This window comes from Sus scrofa, chromosome 2, assembly GCF_000003025.6.
Source record: "Sus scrofa isolate TJ Tabasco breed Duroc chromosome 2, Sscrofa11.1, whole genome shotgun sequence".
Lineage (NCBI taxonomy): Eukaryota > Metazoa > Chordata > Mammalia > Artiodactyla > Suidae > Sus > Sus scrofa.
In genome coordinates this window covers 102,236,332-102,254,499 of record NC_010444.4, presented here as the reverse complement: position 1 = coordinate 102,254,499, position 18,168 = coordinate 102,236,332, and the positions used below count along the sequence as shown (strand labels likewise).

At 40.2% G+C, this 18,168-nt stretch overlaps 1 protein-coding gene across 2 annotated transcripts; it reads right to left on the bottom strand.

Annotated features, from left to right (window-relative positions):
* RFESD (Rieske Fe-S domain containing) lies at positions 222-10,712 on the bottom strand. Of its 2 annotated transcripts, XM_003123769.5 has the most exons (4): positions 10,577-10,712; positions 2,927-3,102; positions 2,779-2,813; positions 222-508 (listed from the first exon to the last, which is right to left on the bottom strand). In XM_003123769.5, exons 2-4 carry the CDS (start codon positions 3,099-3,101, stop codon positions 245-247), a joined length of 474 nt encoding a protein of 157 aa, XP_003123817.1. In that variant the 5' UTR covers position 3,102; positions 10,577-10,712; the 3' UTR covers positions 222-244. The 2 variants fall into 2 exon arrangements, 1 of the variants encoding a protein (XP_003123817.1); XR_001305244.2 differs by lacking the exon at positions 2,779-2,813 and having other exon boundaries at positions 242-508.

The following is an 18,168-nucleotide window of genomic DNA, read 5'->3' as shown; positions in this document are numbered from 1 at the left end:
AATGCACATCCCAAATCTATAACCTTCAGCTTCCAATCAGCCCAGAGGTTTGGATTCTATAGTCCTAATGATCATCCTTACATCACACTAAACACATGTGCTTTTGAACCTTTTCATTTATGGGTGTTAAAGATAATAAATGTGCCTATGTTGGAAAAAGTTAATCATCCTTGGTACTAAAGCAAGATTATTGTAGAAATATTTTCAAAACATACACAACATTTTTAATTGCTAGAAAACTTTATTAGGAAGAACTTTTAATTACTTTGAAGACTCCAGTGGCATAAAAATCCGAGTCACACTTAAAAGGCTCATTAGAAAGGGTCACATAGATATTCCCATTGTCCACTGTCACTATATGGATCCTTTGCTTTATTCCTTTGGAGCACCACTTGGGTTTTGCTGCTGGGTCTTTAGGGTCTATAGACTGATACAGTCCTTCTCCTGTTGCCAGAGTAATTTTGTATTTATGCCAGGGGCAAACTATACATGGTCGTCCATCAAATTCCTGGGGAAACAAATAATTGATTTAATAATATGACTTTTTCAGTGTTCACAATAAACCTCAGACTCAGGACAGAAACTACTGCAAGTAGAACCAGGTTGAAAAACAGGCTTCTCTCAGGAGTTCCTGTTGTGGCTCAGTGCTAACGAACCCAAATAGTATCCAGGAGGACGCAGGTTCAATCCCTGACCTTGCTCAGTGGATTAAGGATCCGGCATTGCCGTGAGCTCTGGTGTAGGTCTCAAATGCAGCTCTGATCCTGCATTGCTGTGGCTGTGGCATAGGTTGGCAGCTGCAGCTCTGAATCTACCCCTAACCTGGGAACTTCCATATGCTACAGGCACAGTCCTAAAAAGAAAATAAAACAAAACACACATACACACACACACACACAAAACAACTGCAAAAAGCACAAACATAACGCCCCCCCAGACTTCTCTCTTTTCCTCTCATTTATAAATTATTTAGTATAAGGCAGAACCTAATCTTAGTAGTCATCAAGTCCCTTCTGCAGTTGATGAGAGACCCTGTGTGTTAAAGCTCTATCACAAGATAAGTAGCTCAGGCAACTATACCATGTGGACTGCAAGCTGTGTTGTTATCTGTTAGATATTACTGTCACTTCCTTGACAGAAAGGGGGCAAGGGCTACAAGTGCTTCTAAATGAGTTTTCACTGGCTGATGGAAGAATAGTAAGCTTTCATATATAATTTCAATAGAGGTTACTAAAGGCATAAATGCATATGTTAACTGAAGACCAATTTATGGTCCAAAGTGGTTAATTCCCAACTTTTAAATGGTCTTAAAGCAGTGTTCCTAAAATTGTAAACAGCATGACAACCACTTGAACCTTGTTTAAATGTAACTCTTGTTCGATAAGCCTAGAGCAGGGTACAAGATTCTGCAGTTCTAGGACACTCCCAGGTGTTACCAGTGTTGCTGGTCTATGGACCGTACTTTGAGTAGCAAGGCTTTATAGCTTTCGTCATGGTCTGAAACTGAGGGAAATTCTGCTACATTATCATTCAGGTGCTTATATTTTATCTCTACACCAGAAATGCAGAAATGCTGTTCTGTACCTGCACAGAACTGTCATCAATCAACATTTTCACAGTTCATAAATTCATATTCATAATTTAAACACATCTTTTCACATTAGGGCAGGTGTGGAACTAGGTTGATATGAAATATAGAAAGTGGAATGATAAGTATAAGCATGTACTGTATACCAGTCAGAGAGATGGGGGGTGGTTGCAGAGAGAGATCAGTTTCATGAAGTTGAAAATAGGAAATTAGGCAGCTAGTTTGGGAATGCAAGGAAGTAAGACAGTTCCCCCATTCCTTCCTCAGTTAAGCCTTCAAAGTGCTATTTCTTTCTTAAAATATATTCATTTATATTTTATTACTTAAAGAAGTAATATATGTGCACTGCAAAAATCAAACCATGGGGAAGTATATGAAATGAAAAGTGAATATTTTTATTTTAAAAAAGAGATCTCATTAGACCTATAATTCTACAACTTGCTTTTTTCACCCAAAAATATATTGTTACCATCCCATACCAACACATATAGGTCTGCCTCATTAATTTAATGGCTATATAGTATTCCATAGCATAGATATTCATAATTTAAACTGTTTCCTATTGTTAAAACATAGCTTGCCTTCAGTTTTTCATTACAATAAATAATGTAACAATGGAGTTCCCGTTGTGGCTCAGCGGGTTAAGAACCCAACACAGTGTCCATGAGGATGCAAGTTCGATCCCTAGCCTCAGAGTGCATTAAGGATCCAGCATGGCGCAAGCTGTGGCAGAGGTCACAGATGTGGCTCAGATCGCAGGTCGCTCTGGCTGTGGCATAGGCCTATAGTTGTGGAAGTTCCTAGCCCAGGAACTTCCATGTGTCATGGGTGTGGCTATAAAAATTAAATTTAAAAAATATTGCTACAATGAATCTCATATATATGTGTATATATTTATGAGTGTATACACACACACACAAACACACACACTTGAACATTTGGCAATAATATGTAAAGTAGATCTCAGTGTATTTGCTAGATCAGAAGACATACCCATTTCTCATATTTGTAAAATGGTTTTCTTTACATTGTAGGGTTATGAATTCCTAGAATATCAGCAGTTATATTCAAAGCATTAAAATATAATTCAAACCCAAATATAAATTATTTTTGAACAGAGAATGTAAATATAGTAAGAATATAAATAGGAAACATCTGAGTTTGTTGAGAATCGATTTAAGTTTGCATACCTCTATGTCTCCCAAATGTAAAGGTCCTCCTGAGTCTGCAAAGGAATTGAATATTACATCTAATCACTAAAAAAAAAAAAATCAAATTTTGATAGTTTTGTGGATAGTAAACAAGTACAAGGTTTACAAATGAAAAATAAAATCTTACGGTAACAGCGAATATCCATAGCATGATATTCTCCTTTGTGGTAGAAAATGACCACTTCTCTATCATGAACAATAGCTGTCATTCTTTCAGATTTTTTAATGTCTTCTTCTCTGCCAACACAGACAGCAGAAGATTTCTTCATTTCAGGATCTTCTTCAGAGGCATCAATATCCATGCTAGTTGAACAAAAACAAAAATCCACAAATGGTCTTCACTAGTTTGGCTACACTCAACTTACAGAGATAATCATAAGAGAAGTCTAATGGAGGCAGTTTTTTGTAGCTATATAAAATAAATACTAGGGAGTTCCCGTCGTGGTGCAGTGGTTAACTAGGAACCATGAGGTTGTGGGTTCGATCCCTGCCCTTGCTCAGTGGGTTAATGATCTGGCGTTGCTGTGAGCTGTGGTGTAGGTCGCAGACGTGGCTTGGATCCTGCGTTGCTGTGGCTCTGGTGTAGGCCAGTGGCTACAGCTCCGATTAGACCCCTAGCCTGGTAACCTCCCATATGCCGCTGGAGCGGCCCAAGAAATGGCAAATAAATAAATAAATAATACATACATACATACTGGATTATAGTTAGTCATGATTTTGAGTTAGAGCTGTTGAGCTTACCAAAATGAGAGTGGACTCCCCCACTTTAAGGTGGCTGGACTCAGTTGATTCAGTTCATTGCATAAGATATTTCAGAACTCCTTAGATACTGAAGTATCACTATTCTTTTATTCCCTATCAAATTCAATGCTAAACAACATCTGTATATTGTCAATGTTGTATTTGGCTTTTGTTGAAGAGAGATGACTTCGATAGTCTGAATAGCCTTGTACCTCTTCATTGAGGTAGCTCACTTGGTTATACCTACTGAGGACAGCCAGTTCTTACAGATCAAACAGGTAACTGTATTCTAGTAGCAGGGGTAAGTGTGAGTGGACATCTTTCATTTTCTTAACAAAGATAGAAAACATCATTACTTTCTTCGGTCTTATTTCAGCATTCAAGAAGATGACGTCAATTTATAGACATATATAAATTTTAGAGAATGTGCAGGTATTCTAAATATATTTTTTTCTCAGCACAGATATTCAGCCTGCTTCTTTGAAAGTAACCCTTTCAAAGATACCTGCTGTATACTTCAAGTACATAGTTATAGGCTGTTAATTCCATATGAGAAAGAAACAGCAAGATACATCATTGTCATGGGTGTTAGGCCTTATGTAGAGGGTTTTCCTGAGGGCCTCACATATGGGGCTATTTCAGTTTTTATTTTCTATGATACTTTTCTGAATAAAAGCATATAACTTGTTTTGTCAAGAATTTCTATATTTATTCTTTCTCCACTTCTAATCCTTAAACTATCATTCCTACCTTCTTTTCATTAGCGTTGCTATCCCAAGATTTCTGGAAATATTCCTGCTTTTCCTCCCTATCTCAGGATAGAGATTGTAGTGGTTATAAGTTTCAAAAAGTGTAAAGAACCATGTGTAATGTTATCTAAGGATTGACAAAGAGCTTTCTCCCCTAGGCAAGAGCATATTTTGAATCTTTGCAGGTAATGAAATAAAAATCACAAGACAAAAATTGAGACACAGACATGGCCTCAATCTCATGTTGCTGTGACTGTGGTGTAGGCTGGCAGCTGCAGCTCCAATTCCACCCCTAGCCTGGAACTTCCATATGCTGCAGGTGCAGCCCTAAAAAAAGAAAAAAAAAAAAAGCATATATATATGTATAGGAAATTGGCTGTGGAATACTCATGATATTAAACACACATATACTTGTCTTTAAGATATTTAACAGAATTCTAAGTCACATGTCAACTTCAAATAAACGTTCTAATTTTAGGAAGATGATCCTTCATAATCCACATCTTCTTCAAATACAGTAATATTGTCATATTTCATAGGCAGTTATTACAGAATGATGTACCTTTCCTTAATTAACAGGAACCTGCCATTTTAATTTTACTCAAATCTTAGGTATATCATTTTACACACAAACACACATATTCAGCTTCTTTCAGTGGGGCACTTGAGGGAGTTCCTATTGGGGCTCAGCGGTAACAAACCCCACTAGTATCCATGAGGATGCAGTTTTGATCCCTGGCCTCCCTCAGTGGGTTAAGGATCCAGTGTTGCTGTGACCTGTGGTGTAGGACACAGATGTGGCTTGGATTTGGCATTGCTGTGGCTGTGGCGCAGGCCGGCAGATGTAGCTCCTATTCAACCCCTAGCCTGGGAACTTCCACATGCCGGGGGTGCAGCCCTAATAAAAGCAAAAAAATAAATAAAAATAAAAAAGGACACTTGGACCTTGATGTGCTTTGCTTAGAATGTTTACAAACTATAGACCCAATTCCCTGACAACAAGAGGGAAAATTTGTTAAACGGCAGTGCCAAGAGGCCTCAGGCCTTCTGATGGCCTCTCTAAATATTTATTTGATGACTGATTGGAAGTTGGAAAATGTTAGGGGGAAAAGAGCATGGCTGGCTCAATTAGCTTTTTTTTAAATTGAGGTTTAATTGATGCACAACATTATATTAGTTTAAGGTTAAATATCAATAATGCTTTGATATTTATATTGAAATGATCACAATAATAAATTTAGTTAACATCCGTCAGCATACATAATTACAGATTTTTTTTCTCCTTGTGGTGAGAACTTTTAAGATTTCTCTTATCAACCTTCAAATAAAGACTCATTTTAGAAGTTTATAAAATGGAGAAATTATTTAAAAGTAGAATATGTCAGCGTATTAGGAATGAGCTTTATTTTTGTTGTGAGCCTCATGGGAAGTCTGAGGAATGAGCTTTATTTTTATTATTTTTTTATGATTATTTTTTCCATTATAGCTGATTTACAGTGTTCTGTCACTTTTCTATTGCACAGCAAGGTGACCCAGTCACACATACATGTATACCTTCTTTTTTCTCACATTACCATGAGGAATGAGCTTTAAAAGAAGAAATTCATAGGCTGCTGTTTGAGAAGGGTAGTTTTTTTTGTTTTGTTTTTTCCTTTTGACCATGCCTGCAGCATGTGAAAGTTCATAGACCAGGAATCAGACCTGTGCCACAGAAGTGACTTGAGCCACAGCAGTGACAATGCCCAATCCTTGACCCACTGTGCCACCAGGGAACTCTGAGAAGGGTAGTTTTGAGCCGTAAGGATGATAGATCCTAGATATTATATAATCCTGGGCTTTAATATACTGAGGTGTAGGATGAAGGATGTTAGTGTGTGTGCATATGTGTGTTGATGAGAAAAAGCAGAAACTTTGAATTCAATGTATAAAGGAAAGCGTTATACAAATCAAGTTTAGGAAATTATAGCGGTGTTGAATTTGTATTTTGAAGTTTGTATTGTTTTCCCTTGCTCTAACCTACTTTTTAAAAGGATGGAAGAAATCACACATGTGCTATTTTTAAATTATTTCACAATAAAAAAGGAAGAATACAGTCTTTAAGAAAAGGCAAAGAGGACCGTTGTCATGATTTCTCTGGATTAGTTATGGCTGACTATAGGCTGGACTACAACATCTCTAAACAGTTATGTAGTTTTACTTGATTTTGGCAGGTACCCAAAGTACACAAATTAGTCAGGTGGTAATATTTACCTCCTTAGTGTTGTATGTGCAGGCATTAATGCATTTTGTGGCAGAACAGACAGAGGCAATAATGATAAGACAAATGAGAACAGACAGACTGGATAAGGAGGAGAAAGAGGCTAAAGAGAAAGAAAAATGTGGAATATACAGCACATGTAACAAAGGATGAAGATTTAGAATATATGAAGAACTATCAACTAGTAAGAAAATGCCAAATAACTGTTAAAAAGTGGGCAAAAGACATGAACAGATATTTCACAGATGAAATTTGAATGGTCGGTAATCACATGTAAAGATGCTCAACCTCATTAGTAGGAAAATGTAAAAGAAATGTAAATCATAGTCACAAGAAGATACTATTTTCTACCCAGCAGACTGGCAAACAATTATAACAAGTATTGGTGAGGATAATGGAACAACGGATAGAAATGATCTCAATTCGAGTTACACCAGTTTGGCATTACCTAGTAAATCTGAATATATTTATGACCCAGTAATCCCACTTCAGGTATATTCCAGAGAGGTGTGCACAAGAATGGTTATAACAGCAAAAGACAGGAAACAACTCAAAACCCATCAACAGAAGAACAGGTGATTTTTATATTCATTCAACACAGTGCTGTGTAGCAGTGAAACGTGGCTATATCAGGTTGGATAAATTTAAAGAATGAAACATTATTTTTAATTTTTTGCTTTTTAGGGCCACACCTGTGGCATATGGAGGTTCCCAGGCTAAGGGTCGAATCGGAGCTGTAGCCACCGGCCTACACCACAGCCATACCAACACCAGATCTGAGCCGCATCTGCAACCTACACCACAGTTCATGGCAACGGGCAACGCTGGATCCTTAACCCCCTGAGTAAGGCCAGGGATCGAACCTGCATCCTCATGGATGCTAGTCAGATTTGTTTCCGATGAGCCACGATGGGAACTCCAAGAATCAAATTTTAAGTGAAAACAATTTTAAGAATTCAGAGTAAGTTTCCACTTTTATCAAATGCGATGTGCAAAAACAGGCAAAACCAAACAATATATTATTCATGGATAAATGTATATAGGTCATACTTACCAAGAAAATGGGATAGTAAACAAACTTCCTTAAATATCAGCATATTACAGTTACTCTTCTATTTAAAATTACTATTTTTCAATATTTAAATTGCATCCTACTTTATGTAGCAAATGGTCCAAAATCTGAGAAAGGGGATTAAATGGTACCTTCTATCAGAAAATGTGCCTGTACACAGATCATGGATGGCCTATTTGAAGTTTTTGTACAGTTTATTTCAAAACTTGCCACTAGAAGAGGAAATAAGTGAATAGTTCTATTTCAGGCAAAAACTAGAAACTGGCATCAAGCAAATAACAAAATACATGACATGTGAAGTAGCATCAGAAGTTAGGTTCTACCCAACTCCCAAATAAATGAGAACCAAACATTACCTTCCTCAAGTTTCAATCTCTTAGAACATAGAGTCTTTTCAGGTTTTTCCCCCAACCAAGGAAAACTGTAGAGAACTTTGCAGGGGCTGATAAGTAATAAGCAGAGAAGGCTGGGGCTAAATGATAAAGGTTTCAGAGAAATATGATTAGTCTTGCATTTTGCTTAGGTAAGTATTACCTCATCCTTCAAATAATTGTTCCCTCTATTCATCATAAATGGTTCTATTTACGTCATTGGGTGACTCTTTATAATTAACACCCATATTATTAATAAAATATTGTGGCTATCACAGTTCATTCAGACCAATAGGAGTCAGTGTGTTCACTTTAATCACTGATTTTTTGATGCACTATTCACATGCTCCCAAAATTTCCTTTATTTTGAGTCACCTTTAAGACACGAGAATATTAACAGAATAACAAGAAAGTGAAAATTAAACAGCTTATTCCAGTTTGGGAGCTAAATGAAGAAAACTTCCTTCTGAAAAGTTGAGCCTTTTTTTTTTTTTTTTTTTTTTTGCTTTTTATGGCTGCTCCCATGGCATGTGGAGGTCCCAGGCTAGGGGTCCAATTGGAGCTACAGCTACCAGCCTACACCAGAGTTACAGCAACACCAGATCCAAGCCGCATCTGCTACCTACACCACAGCTCACGGCAACGCCAGATCTTTAACCTACTGAACGAAGCCAGGGATTGAATCCGCAACCTCATGGTTCCTAGTCGGATTTGTTTCCACTGCGCCACGACGGGAACTCCAAGTTGAACCATTTTGCTCCACGGTTCTCTTCAAGAAATATTTTTTGGACTGTCCCTAAAATTAGGTTTCTAAAAATGCTAACACCACATAAAATTACAGATTAGATAAATGGATCCTTTGTCTCTCTTAGATACCTTTCCAGCATTGGGAATCTACTCAGGTTGAATTTTTAAAAAAGCATATGGTTCTATAAGACAGTGGGTATGAAAGAAGCATGAAAGTAAAGGAAATTATTCTTGAGCACAAGAGCACTGAGGCGTTTTTACTAAGTTTGCGGACTTGGCCTACACGTTATTAGAATACAAAGCTCCAGAATGACACCCTTGCTTTTAGGTTCAGAGAAGAGAAATTAGTTTTATAACTTTTTGGATGGCAGAATAATAATAGATATAAAAAGCATATCTTCGCATATATGAATTCATTAATACTCAAAAATACCAAGGGGTAGGTATTATACCTATTTTCCAGAGGAGGAAACTAAGGCTACAGGATCTTCCTTAACAAAAGCTTGCCCAGATTCACAAAATAGCAGTTAAGAATCAAACTGAGATCTTGAGTGTAAACTTTGTGAGCATTGATATATAAATATTAACATTTCATCTAAGCATCCACAGATTTATAAAAATAGGTGGTCTTCTAGTAAACTTCTAGCAAAGTAAATGTGTGTGTATACACCATGTGTGTGTGTGTGTATCTCCAAAGATGATTTTCATGAAAATTTTTGCTGTTTGCACCTGTGGCATATGGATGTTCTTGGGTTAGGGGTGGAATCAGAGCTGAAGCTGCAGGCCTACATCACAGCAACACCAGATCCTGAGGGCATCTTCAACTCAAACCACAGCTTGTCACAACTCTGGATCCTTAGTCCCCTGAGTGCAGAGGGGGATGGAGCCCGGATCCTCACCGAGACTATGTCAGGTTCTTAATCTGCTGATCCACAACGGCAACTACTACTGAATTTTTAAAAATTTAGGCACAATAATGTACAAGAGTTGTGTCAACGAATGTTTAAAACAATACTTCCCTAATAATTTAATAAAATCACTTAGTCACTCTGGAGGCCAATACTGTCCTCTGTGATATTAGAGATCTGTGAGCACCAGGTGAGTTCACCTGGGTTTGAATCCTGGCTCTGCCATGACTTGAGGGAAGTCAGTGTTGCTGCAGTTTGCCAGCTCTAAGAAAGCCCTGCACATAGGGCGGTGGTGAGGGGTATATATATGCCTGACCACAGTCAGGTGGCTCGAGTAGGGCTTAAGTATGAGAAACGCTACCATCATGTAGAGATAATCGCTAAGGTCCTGCCCACCGTGCTAGCCAGTGGGCAATGACCTCAAGCTGTGTTTAACATTTTAGCAAAGACAGCATGCAGCTGTCAGATGGAGCTGTGGTCAACAAACACAGAGCACCAGCGTGGCTGTCCAGATGTGCTGGATGGCTCCATCTACAGACTTCTGGAGATAGATATCTAGGACCGCTGGGCCGCAGAAACCCTTGGGCAGTTATTAAGCGTTGGAGGTTACAAATGCCAGGAAAGCTTGTTTTAAAACGCCCGGCCAGCCCCACTGAGGCGGCAGGTCCGGGCTACAGCCCAGTAAACCTTTGTGGTGAACAAGCATGATGGGTTTGCAGTGTGGGGCGGAAGCCTGCCCTGGGCGTTAATGGTTAAGGGACTTGGGGTCCACAGCGGAAGAACCGCGGCGCTCAGCAAAGCCTTGGAGCAAATGCCAAACGACAGTCTCCTTCGCCGCTTCAGGTTGCCGCCGCCGGAAGGGAAGCAGCGAGCCTTGCAAGCCCGGCCCGGCCCGGCCGGCAGCCTAACCCCCAGGCCGGGACAGAACTTACCTTCCTCAAATCCCGCGCTCCACCTCCGTGTGACCCGGTCGCTGCGTCGCCGCGGAAGGCTATTGCAGGAGCCAGCGACCGGAATACGGCTCAAAGCTCCGAGGGGCGGGGCGAAGCCGCTCACGTGACTGAGCATGCTCTTCCCCCAGGGCCTCCGTGGCCTTACTGGCCATTGGATGATTCCCACCCGACAGATGCCGCTGGCCAACCGTGCTCGCACGCCAGGACTTGGAACTGACAGTCTTAATCCTATGTTTGACAAACCTCGGTGCCACCAATTTATTTTTTTCTTTTTACCACCACACTTGTGTCCTGTGCAGGTTCTCCTGCTAGGGGTGGAATTGAGGCTGCATTTGCTTATGCCCGAACAAAAACGGATCTGAGCTGCATCCGTCTATGCCGCCTAGGCTTGTGGCAATGCCGGATCCTTAACCCACTGAGCGAGGCCAGGGACCTAACCTCTTCCCCACAGACACTATGTGGATTTTTAACCTGCTGAGCCATAAGGGGAACTCCCGTCAGTTAATTTTTAAATGTTTGTTGAGCTCACCACATTTATCCAGATTTTAAACACCACTGGGGCTCTCACTTCTAGGAATTTACCTTTTAAAAATATTTGCGGAAGTTCCTCACAGTTGCATGTAATCTAAGTTCAGAGATATTTATTTCAAGGAAAAATGACAGTAGCGCTAATGATCAACAGGGAAGTGGTTAAACAAAAAAGAATTAGACATGTGAATTACTTTGCAGCCACATACTCAAGAGCAGATTTCAAGATATGGATGAATTTGTTAAAAAGCAGAGTATGGAATAGTATGTGTGGTGTGCTTTCTTTATAGTAAATAAAAGTTATTTCTCAAGATACTAATGTGTAGATATGTACATTTAAAAAAATATGGTTACTTTAGGGGAGATAGGTTTTCACTTTTGTATTTTGAACTTTGCAACTTGGGTTTTTCTCTGAATTTTTTAAAAAAGAAAAAACCCACAAACCACGCACCTCATATTCGCATCCAAAGTTGGAAGCTATGTGAGTGTGATAGCGTTTTTTTGTTTGTTTTTCCTTTTTTCTTTTTTTTTTTACAGTTTCCTTGGCTGTCTTCTAAGCAGTGATCCTTAACTTTGGTCACACTTTAATCACCCGGGAGTCATGATGAACAGACCAATAAGATAACTCTCTAGGGGTTGGTAGGAGGAGGGGGAATCAACATATTTTTTCTAACTTTCCCAGTAAATTCTAGTGTGACCTCAAGGTTGAAAAACTAGTCTATATTTAATACAATGACACACTGATCTGAGGTCCTAGAGAGGACCAGTGGGCTTGGGGCAGCTGAAACCCCAGAGCCTTCTTCATTTACCTCAGTATGTCATGTAAATGCTGTAAGCCAAAACATGTAAAAGATTGAGAAGCTCAGAATAATGGATTTGATTCCAATTTTATTTCTATTCTGCCCAGTATAGTTTTAATGTGATAGTAATATTTTATGGGATAATTTCACTTTTGACCATTTGTTCCACTGATCCAAGCACAAATTAACCATCTAGTTTTGATAAATTGCTTTACTAAAGTGATAATAAAATACATTTGATTTATTATCATTTACAATACCCATTAGCCATCCCAAATTATTTTATTGGCACATGGAGCATGTTAGCAGTACTCAGCTTGTATCATTGAAAGAATAAGTAAGGTTTGCCGTTTTTTAATGAGTATTACTTCTTTTTTGCTTTGGCATAAACCAGGCATTAAAGTAAGACACATCTTAGATCCACTGACCTTAAATCTAATTTTTGAATGGATTGAATACCTCAGTTGATATGCACTCATATGTGCATAAGATGAATGAGAGAGAAACGCACAACTTTCTTTTATCTCTACCTAAAGTATTGATGTGGTTAGTTATGGGAAAGTATGACTTGAAAGCTGTAGTGGGATGCAGAATAAACTACCTCTCTCACTTCTGAGACGCAAACGTATGTGCACAGCCTAGCTGGCACAGGTGCATGAGTTAATGACAGGAACCCATAATGCCCATCTGAAAGTTGTTACAGTTCGGGATAAAATTTATGATTCCTACTGTCATTTCCCTTTTCTTTCTTTTTCTCCCTTCCTCCTTTCCTTCATCTCTCTCCGTCTCCCTCTGTCTCTTTCTCTCTCTTTCTTTTCCTTTTTTTTTTTTTCTTGACAATTGATTAGTTCCAGCCAGAGTGGGCAACACCACCACAAAGTTCTACCTGGGGACATGTGGGGGCAGTTTCTACTTCTGTCATTCTGTTTGTTCCTTCCTCCTTGTGTTCTTTCAGCCTCCCCTTTCCTACTAGCGACATCTAGTGGTAGCCCTGGAAGGAGTTTTGTTTCCTGTCACCAAAACCTGCTTGCCTTCTGTGAGCCTGCCCACCAATATCTTTGTCTCTAAATACTCTGAAATATCCCTTCTCATTTTTGTGAGCTCTTGCTCTGCTCTGAGCATGAAGCTGTTTCCAGGCAAGCTTTTCTGAGACCAAAACTTTCCTCTCAGAGAGGTTTAAAACCTGCCTTCAATCCCAAGCCAAAATCTGAGAGCTAGTGAAAACATCCATGTTGTTAGTTTCACTACAGGGAGGTTGAAGAGTATCCAGCAATCAGGATTTCCTAGTCCTCCAAACCAGAAAAGGGTGATAACATTGCCTCTATTATGCCACTGGGATTATGGTCATGAGAAAGTTAGGGTGGCTTTAAACACTACCTGTCTGCTTGCAACAACAAAATGAAAGTCTACACAGCATTCATTTGGGTGGCAGCCCATGTAATATCTCCATCTGGATATTGTTGCAGAAACAGTGGTGTTCATTTAGCATCCCACCTAGTAGCCTGCGTTTCCCAGACCGTTCGATAGTTGGTTGAGGCCATGGGCCTAGTTTTGGCCAGTGGTCTGGGGGTGAAAATGCAGAGTGTCACTCCCAGACTGAAGTGTAGCAGAACAGATAGGAAACCTTTCGAGTTGTGTCTTTTTCTATCACAGTTAACCTTCTAGATGGTGGAGGCTCTTGGCAGCCTGGGTCCCTGTGTGGCTACATGGAACAGAGACCCCAGTGCCCCCCAACATGTCCACCAAGCCATAAAAGACATGTCACTTATGTGAGAAATAAACTTTGGTGTTGAGCCACTGAAATTTTAAGGTTGTTTACGATTATAATAGCATAGTTTAACCTGATAGCTCATGCACAGCTGTCTTTAACTGTATCTGTTCAAAATTGAAAAATCCAAAATTTCCCCCTCCATCTCCACAAGTGACAACATTGTTCATATGCTCAAGGTGGAAACCCAAATGCCATACAGGAGATCTCCCTCTTCCTCACTCCTGCTGTGCAGAACAGTTAACACAGCTGACCTGAGACTACTGTCCTTAAAAAGCTCTACTTGCAGGGTCGGTCCTTGGCTGGCATCTGGGAACTTGGCTGTGAAATATTTCCTATACTGATATAAAACTTTCTCTAAGAAATAAGGGTGACTCGCTGTGCCTAAACTGTTTGTATAAACAATATGGTTTAAGCTGACCATGAAACGCTTTCTTTCTGGGAGTCTGGAACTTTGGTATATGCTACGCAGAGGTGCCCATTGTGACCAGTTCTCAATAAAAACCTTGGGTGCTGAGTCTCTAATGGGCTACTCTGGGCAGAAACACTGCACACGTTTCTTCATTTTCACTTCTGGAGGAAGAGGGAGCTCTGTGTGATCCTTCATGAGAGGGAGAGAGTGTAAGGAAGCCCACACATGGATGCCTCTGTACTCCACCTGTGTCCTTTTTCCTCCATCCAGCTTGTATACTTACAACATCCCTGTAATAAATCTTAGTGTGAGAAGAACTATATAATGAGTCCCATGTGTCCTTTTAGTGAATCCTTGAACATGAGGTAGGGACACCCCTAAACCCCCCTATATCTAATCCAGCACTGAGTCCTGTCATTTCCACTTCCTAAAATGTATTTCAAATGACTTCTTTTCTCATCTTTGTCAGCACTCCAGAAGGTGCCATCATCTTTTACTGGTGTTGGACTTTGAGAGGACCAATAAATAACTACCTTTCTTTCCTGCCTGAGTTTGGAACCAATTGAGATACAGAAAGAGATCAAAGTGTAAGCTTTAGGAGTTCCCTTCATGGCTCAGTGGTTAATGAACCTGACTAGCATCCATGAGGAATGGGTTCGATCCCTGGCATTGCTCAGTGAGTTAAGGATCCAGCATTGCTGTGAGCTGTGGTGTAGGTCACAGACACAGCTTGGATCTCGAGTTGCTGTAGCTATGGTGTAGGCCGGTGGCTACAACTCCGATTGGACTCCCGGGCTGGGAACCTCTATATGCCCCGGGTGCAGCCCTTAAAAAAAAAAAAAGTGTAAGCTTTATTTAATAATAAATATCCATGTTGGAGTGGCTTAAATATGCAGCCAAATGGACTTGTTAACAGTCTCCTGAATTAAAATTACGTACCCAAACTGATGCCTTCTGCCTTAGAGCTGTCCTCTTGAGGGGACAGATGAAACTGTACACGGTAGGCACACAGATCTGTAGAAAGGAGAAGGAAGGGGCTGAGCTGAGCATACCCAAAAGGGAGTGAAGGTTGAAGATTTTAAGATGATAAGGTTTCTTGTTCAATCCCGATTTTTATCTTCCAAGTGGAACTCCAAGTCCTAGGCATGAAGCCAGTGATACACAAGCTGACCATAAGTGGGGGATGGAGAAAAGAGAGTAGTCCGTGAACACCAGGTGGTCTGCACTGAGCCTCAAGCAAGCTGGCCGTTGTACCAAGCCAGGTGTAGCAAATATGCCCAGAGCTCAGCAAGGCACGGCCCAGGGGGCCTTATGTGTTGTGGGCCTAGGGTGCAGACTATTGCTCCTTGATCTTGAACAGTGTTCAGAAGGTATTCGTTGTGCCACATTGAGTCTCGGCAGAGATAGGGAGACCGCAAAGACTTGGGAAAGTAGGCAAAATTAAGTGTTTTCACATGGTTATCTTTCATATCTTTTTTTTTTTTTAACTTCAGTGTGTAGTGGCTTGATGTGGGATCTCAGTTCCCAGACCAGGGATTGAATCTGGGCCATAGTGGTGAAAGAACCAAATCCTAACCACTACACCACCAGGCAACTCCCCTTAATATCCTTTTAGTGTAATTTGGAAACACAAAAATTACAGAAGAGTAATACAGGGAACTCTTTTCCCCCAACAACTATTTGAAAATATGTTGCCAATCTGATGCCCTATCCACTCCCATTTCGAGTGTGTCTCCTCCAGAAAAGGATATGCTTCTACAGAACCACAGTACAAGCCTCAAAGTCAGGAAGTTAACACTGACATATTTCTGCTATCTAATCCTCCAATCTAGTTCCCTTTTGTGGTCATATCTGCTTAGCTTCCTTGGCTGGGGACAGTTCCTCAGTCTTTCCTTAACATTCATGACATTGGCATTTATTTTGTGGAATATCTTTCAGTTGAGTTTTGTCTGACATTTCTCCATGATTAGACTCAGGTTATGCATCTTTGGCAGGAATGTCGCAGAGACTCCACACAGGGACTCTCAACCCCTGTAGGGCTGTCCCTTCATTCCCTTCTCACTCGGCATGAGCTAGACTCACTCTACCATGTTGCCATCTAACCGATTTGTGCTGTCACCCTACTTTGAGCCACTGTGCATCCCCCCCGCCAAACCCGCACTGGGCCAGCATGGGTCTCTATTCTTCTCTGTCCCACCTGCTGGCTTTAGGACTGAATTGTTCAGGAAGGAAAGAGAAGAGGGAAAGGAATAGTGGTCAAGTGTTTCTGTAAAATATGCAAAAGTGAGATGATTTAACTTCAATGGATTAAGACCATTGTCTTTGTTTCCTTCTGTGCTCACGCATTTTAGGGATTTGGCTAAGGGGCAGTTGAGTTGGAAATACATGGGTTTAGTGGGATCTGCTTATATGATTTGCAGTCAGTTCTGTGTATAATAATGTTTTTGCTGGCTGTCCTAGTACAGAAATGCCTTCCCCAAAATACTCCCAGCTGTCTACTGGGATGACTCCTCTCATTTGCTGACACAGAGGTGAGGGCTAGGGCTCTATGAAAATATGAGTGTGTACTCTGGTGTCTAGTGCAGGAAGTATGGGAGTCCTGGAGGAAAAACAAGATTTGAAATGTTAGAGCCAGAAACTACTCAATGGGAAATTCTGTCATCAGACTTTTTATAAAATTGTAAGCCCAGGATTCTATTCTCATAGACATCATACCCATGGGATATGCTCAGTACTATAGGATTTAAACCGTAAATCCATCACATACTTTTCTTGGTGGGAATTATATGAAACAGAATTTATCAGAATTCCTATGAGTACTCAAACCTGTACTAGGACTACAAACTATTTTATGCTTCCTGTCAATTAAAAAATGATTAACTGGAGTTCCCACCATGGCGCAGCAGAATGGAATCTGACTAGGAACCATGAGGTTGCAGATTCCATGCCTGGCTTCATTCAGTGGGTTAAGGATCTGGCGTTGCCGTGAGCTGTGGTGTAGGTTGCAGATGCGTGTTGCTGTGGCTATGGTGTAGGCCATCAGCTGAAGCTCCAATTCGACGCTTAGTCTGGGAACTTCCATATGCCGAGGGTGCAGCCCTCAAAAAGACAAAAGGCAAAAGACACACACACACACACAAAAAAGATTAACTAATGCAAAACAAAACCACAATGAGTTATCCCCTCAGAAAAGGGAGTCTTTTTTTTTTTTTTTTTTGTATTTTTAGGACCGCACCCACAGCATATGGAGGTTCTCAGGCTAGGGGTTCAATTGGAGCTGCAGCTACCAGCCTATACCACAGCTCATGGCAACGCCAGATCCTTAACCCACTGAGTGAGGCCAGGGATTGAACCTGCATCCTCATGGATATTAGTCAGATTCATTTCTGCTAAGCCATGACGGGAACTCTGGAGTCATTTTGCACATTTACATGGTGAAGGTTCTGAGAGGTACTGCTATAAAGAAAACTGGTTGGAAAAAGGAATAATTAGAAGATACCAGGAGGACATATTCAGAAGAATTCAGCATGTGGGATATCTTGCAAGGCAGTTGGATTGGTCTCTTTGAAAACATGGTATCTTTTTTAAAAAAGGTCAGGAAGGATGTTTTAGAATAAAAGACTAAAGAGACATAATGATCAAATGCAATGTGTGGACTGTAATTAGACTTGGGTTCAAAAGAAAAAAAAATCATTTCAAGCATAGTGAGGACAGAAGGGAAATTTTGAATGTGGACTGGGTATTAGGTGATATTAAGGAACTATTGTTAATTTTTTGAAGTATGATAATGCTTTTGTGGTTATGTAAGAATGTCTCAGGAGATGCACGCTCAAGTGTTCAGAGGTGAGGTATAATGATTTTGTGATGCCTGCAACTAATTTTCACGTTATTCAAAAACAACGACAAAATATATGTGCGAAAGCAAAGATGGCAAAATGTTAACAACTGTTGAATCTCAGTGGTGAATATGTGGGTGTTTTGTATTACTCTTCATGCTTTCTGCCTATTTTATAATAAAAAGTATAAAAAAAAAAAAGCCCAAGAGGAAACCTATTTAACCTAG

What these genes read in the sequence shown, in the direction of transcription:
- RFESD (XM_003123769.5), bottom strand. Translation starts at nt 3,101, where the DNA reads ATGGATATTGATGCCTCTGAAGAAGATCCTGAAATGAAGAAATCTTCT. An exon ending in TATGGATATTCGCTGTTACC is followed by an intron (nt 2,814 to 2,926) that starts GTAAGATTTTAT and finishes ATTCCTTTGCAG; the next exon opens with ACTCAGGAGGACCTTTACAT. An exon ending in TACATTTGGGAGACATAGAG is followed by an intron (nt 509 to 2,778) that starts GTATGCAAACTT and finishes TTGTTTCCCCAG; the next exon opens with GAATTTGATGGACGACCATG.